General features: G+C 36.8%; 1 protein-coding gene across 1 annotated transcript; it reads left to right on the top strand.

Annotated features, from left to right (window-relative positions):
• Window positions 1-2920: 2920 nt before the first annotated feature.
• ATC70_001734 (uncharacterized protein) lies at window positions 2921-5009 on the top strand (the record flags this gene model as incomplete). Its single annotated transcript, XM_064821127.1, has 4 exons — window positions 2921-3256; window positions 3323-3837; window positions 3915-4589; window positions 4667-5009. 4 exons carry the CDS (start codon window positions 2921-2923, stop codon window positions 5007-5009), a joined length of 1869 nt encoding a protein of 622 aa, XP_064685047.1.
• Window positions 5010-5299: the final 290 nt, after the last annotated feature.

The raw sequence follows: 5299 nt of genomic DNA, 5'->3' as shown, positions 1-5299 counted from the left end.
ACCCTAACCCTAACCCTACCCTAACCCTAACCCTAACCCTAACCCTAACCCTAACCCTAACCCTAACCCTAACCCTAACCCTAACCCTAACCCTAACCCTAACCCTAACCCTAACCCTAACCCTAACCCTAACCCTAACCCTAACCCTAATCCTATCTCTAACCTTAACCCTAATCCTATTCATAACCCTAACTCTAATCCTAATATTAACTTTAATCTTAACCCAAATTCTATTCCTTACCATATTCCCTATTCGTAATATATATTATATCATGACACTAATTCTAATCTTAGTTCTATCCTTAATTTCTGACCATATTTCTAATCTCTAACTCTAATTATATCTTTATTATTATTTCCTAATCCTAACTTTTATCATAATATTAACATTATCTTTAACCTTTTTAATGTGTGTAATCCCATTTTTAATCATATCATTATCCCTTATCATAATCCTGGTATTAACCTTGGTCCTAAGTATAATCCTAATTTTATCCCTAATCATGTTCCTGATCCTAACACTAATAATAACACTAATATTAGTATCTCATACCAATATTATGTGTATTCCTTTATTGTTTCTTCGTGTTGTGAACTGTTGTTATGCATTTATGTATTCTATTTTGCTATGTTAATATCATCGTGTTCGTTGTATAGCTGTAATTATTTTTCTCTGTTATGTTAATGTATTCGCTCCGCTATGATAATGTATTCGCTCCGCTATGGTAATGTATTCGTTCCACTACGGTAAGGTATTCGCTACGCTATGGTAATGTATTCTCCCGTTTATTTGTATAGCTTTTTATTTTCTTTTATTTATTTTTTTTACTGTTCTTATTCTCTCTTGTTTGTTTTTTTTCTTTATCTCTGTTATTATTGTTATTATTTCTTTCTACTTTGTCTATTTCTTTTGTCTACCCCTTTCCCCTTTCCTGTCATTTTTTGCGTATTCTTCTCTCCTTTTCTGTGTTTTTTTTTCGTAGTTTCTTCGTCCTTTATCTTTCTATAATTCTTCCTATTCCATTTCCTCGTCTCTGTGTATTTTATCCCCTATTCCTTCCCTTTTTTTCTTGTTTGTTTCTCCCTTTCCTCTGTATATACTTTGTTTTTGTTTTTCTCTCTTTCCATTCTCTCTACCCCCCCTTCTCTGTCTGTGTTTTTGTCCACCTTTCTCTTTTTCATATATCTTTTCTCTGTTTATATTTGCGTTTTTGCTTCTCCGTTTTTTTCTTTGTTTGCTTGTTCTCCCGGTCTCTTCCTGTGATTTATCTTCATATTTCCCTTTTCTGTTCTGCTTATATTCTTTATCCTCCTTCTCGAACCTTTTTCTTTTCGACTTTTTTTCTCTATTTATTCCTTTCCGTTTCTTTATCGCATTTTCTTTCCTTGACATTGTTTCTTTCGCCTTTCTTTTATCGTTGCCTATTTTCTTCTTTCGTGTTTATTTTTTTTGATTTACTTCTCCTTTCGCTTTCTTTACTTCATTTCTCTTTTTTTTTGTCGATTTATTCTTACTCTTTTCTTTGCTTCTTATTCTTTACATTACTTCCATTTCTTTCGTCTCTTTGCTTTCCTACCATCTCCTTTTATATGTCTTTTTTCTTTGTCTCATATATTACGTTCTGTCTTTTCATGGGTTTCTTTGCTTCCCTTTATTGATTTTGCCTATTATTTGTATTTTTTTTCTTAACTGTCTCAATTTTTCTAACTGTTTTGTTTTATTTATTCTTTTGCATTCTTTTCTGTTTATTTGTTTTGTTCAATTTCTCTCTCTTTCTATGTATTTACTTTTTATCATTTTAATTCCTATTTTGTCGGGTCCTTGTTTATCCTGTATTCCTTCCCATACTTGTTGTTGCTTCTTTTCTTATTATCTCAGTCTCATCCTTTCCCTTCTTTGTTCTTTTCTTAGTATCACAACCATTTCTTATTCTTTTCATTATTGCTTTGTTCTATTCTGTTTTGATTTTTTCTTTTAATTTTCACTATTCATTTTTTTATCATATTCCCTCTTTTATATATATTCTTTGTCTAATACTCCAATCTCTTCTTATGGTGTTCTTACTTTTTGTTTAATCCCTCCTTTTTTTTCCCTTTGCTCATTCTTTTGTCCTATTATATCAACGTTTGTTTTGTCGGGTATCATATTAAAAGCCGATGATAAATTGTATCTTGTTCATCATTTTCCTCCATTGTTATTTCTCATTATTGATGAGTGATGTTGATGACTTATTTAGGATTTGTGATAACATATCGAGAAAATGTAATGCTAACTAACCATTGACGCTTGATAGCATACTTATAAGTTGGCTGGTGCTCTCTCGTTACTGTTAATAGCTTTTTATATTTTTTTAATAGTAAAACTGATATTGATTATAACAGTTTAATGATATAATGATTTCAAACTATTTTTTTACTAATTATTCCAGAGCACGCTCTATGTAGTGGTATATATGAGACCGCTCAGTGAAGCAATCTCTGGTGAGATAATAACTGGATAACATTTTTTATAAGTTCGCATACGCGAACTGGGCTATCTTCGGCTATCTTAGGCTACTTTCCCCTATTTTTCAAACACCGAGGAGCTCGGTGTTTGAAAAATGTTATTAGAAATGATATCTCATGTATCAAGGTATCTAAGCACCGTGAGTCTTGCTTCTGATTGGCCATTCAAATGATACCTGTAGTAATAGGATATCCTATTCTTATGTATCACTTACACTTTGTTCTGATTGGCTTTTAACATAATGCCCATGGTACCCATGGTACCTAAGGTACCATTTCTGGACGACTCACGGCGTGAGTCGTCGAGAAATGATATTAGGATATATTTTTTTATAATTATTATTTTTAACCACCAACGATATTGCATTTATGTCTACCAACCCATAAATACTTGGATGACTGGACCGTTCAGACAATGATTGCACCCGGCAAGAAGGCTCCAGTGGATCTTGAAAGCTACTTGGCTATTTTTGTGGGCGAAGTTCGTGATCTTAGTGAACACGGCATGCTGGTTCGAGTGAATGGTGGTGAAGTTGCCCGAGTAAGCGTTCATTTGTCAATGGCGATAGGCGATCTTGTAGAAGTATCACATTTGATGTTTCATGGAGGAGTCTCCAGTCAATTTGGCTGTATGAGATGCCCCATAGACACACAAGGAGGCCAATGCTTTACTCGCACAATCAGAAATTTCCAATACAGAACTCTCGAACAACTGAAAGCACCACTGCCTGTTGGCGTAAAACATGTGTTTGTAAGTGAAGCGATTTCATTAAACAGTCATGTATAGTTCTTGTACCAACCATCATCTCTTCTATAGAACATCAAAGGACCATCCATATTTACCACTCTCAAGTCTTTTCCTGCCAACCCATCGTTCTACGGTCTCGACACACTTCACCTACTGAGCATTGGATTAGCTAAGCATTTGTACGAGCTCTTGTCTTCTCCATTGCATCCATCCAAGTTTGATAACCGATACAAGCCCTCTATCGAAGAACTGAAAGAAGCAAAGCTTGATAAAGCAAGTGCCTGGCCTTACACCTTTGATTTAGATCCCAAAGTTCTGGCAAAGATCGGTCAGTATGTAGCTCAGTCAAAGAAGGCCATTCCAACTACCTTCAATGCACCATTCAACGACATTTTTGCACCAGGAGGAGTTACCAACTACCGAGCAGTTGACTATGAAGAGTTTATGATTTTCATTGTTCGAGCCCTGATAGCACCACACTATCCTGACTCAATCAGAAAACCTCTTCTGGGTATCGTTAAAGTGGCAGCTTTGGTATTGCAGAAGAATGAATTGCATGCTTCAGACTTACAATTCATAGAAGCGTAAGTATTGGCATCTTGAATAACAAAACCCGTTTTATCCACAGACTAACAACTTACTTCTTTCTATCTCTGCACAGTAAGGTTAACGATTGGCACAAACTGCTGATCACTGAAATCAAAGCCAAACGCCTTCCTATCAAGACCTTTCGACCAAACGCCCATTATTTAGGACACTTGACTTACATGATCAAAGCGCAAGGTTTACCGGCTTCGACTTCCAGTCGATCTATCGAAAGATCCATCGGCAGGTACAAACGCTTGATAAGTGCTCGCACAAATGTTGGTATAAATGCCGGAAACATCATTGATCGTTTGGCAATTATGCGAGCCATCAAGGCATCTACAACTGGTGATGGTACAGGCGATGGTGAAGACAAACTGAATGATCTGGATGCTCGAATCAATCTCTTAGTGCCTCGACGATACGATCCAACTACCTTCGTAGATCTAAAGAATGACAATGGCAACGGAAGTCAGCTCTGGTATCCAGTCATCCACACAACGGTTTCAAGTATTCCAACCTCCATCAACGTCAACACACCTCTTTTTGTCAAGGCTATACAGTCCTACTACGACCGGCAATACTCGACTAATGTTCTGCAGAATGTCCATATCAATGATCAACTGGATATTGTCGTCTCTGGAAGTGCCTGGGCTTACAACTGCACTTATCGTTCAGAATACTATCGCGATCTCACCGGTGCTAATTCTAGAGGAAGCCACTACATCATGGTATCGGCAGAACACTTGAGGTATGTCAATTCACAGGTTCATTATTGCCTTTATCGTTACTCATCAAGACCCACATTGACGTCTGAATTTCCTATAGTAACTCTCGTCGCAAGGTCAAAGCTTTCTATGTAGGGGCTGTTATTTTCATGTTCAAGCTCGAAATTGAGGGGATTGGCGATGAGTTGTTCTTGCTTATTCGATTGGGAAAGACTCATGCTGTTGACGACAAAGACAAGACGATGCCCATAGTGGAGCTGGATGATGACCAGGATTCATCCGCATATCTGGTGTGCACATTTGAGCAGGTCATTTGCCGAGTTGGTCTGATGCGTTTTAGCGAGAATGACAAGATATATAAAGTGATAACGAAGGAAAAGGTTTTCCGGGCCTCGATAGAGACTTATAAACCTGGAAAAAACTCATTGGTGCTACCTCAATAATAAAGATAAATATAGAATTTATCATCGTATTATTACCCCCAACAAGTTAACAGACATTCAGCTTCATGATGTCGTTGTCCTCTTCTTCGTTTCTTCCCTTTTAGCTTCTGACATCAAAGACATCCCATTCAGCACACTACACAACGCTCAGTTCCTTTAGTATGTGCCGAAAAGCACCATTAATTGCGGAGTAGGTGCCCCAACCTTAACTTGAGTAAAACACTAGTGCGAATAGCACTGTTACCAGACAATGGCATCTTAAATTGTATGAAATTCCTATTTTTCCTTCA

The sequence above is a fragment of the Mucor velutinosus genome (assembly GCF_035048745.1).
Source record: "Mucor velutinosus strain NIH1002 chromosome Unknown tig00000041, whole genome shotgun sequence".
Classification (NCBI taxonomy): Eukaryota; Fungi; Mucoromycota; class Mucoromycetes; order Mucorales; family Mucoraceae; genus Mucor; species Mucor velutinosus.
The sequence above is the reverse complement of the archived record's forward strand: the minus strand, read 5'-3'. Positions and strand labels throughout refer to the sequence as shown.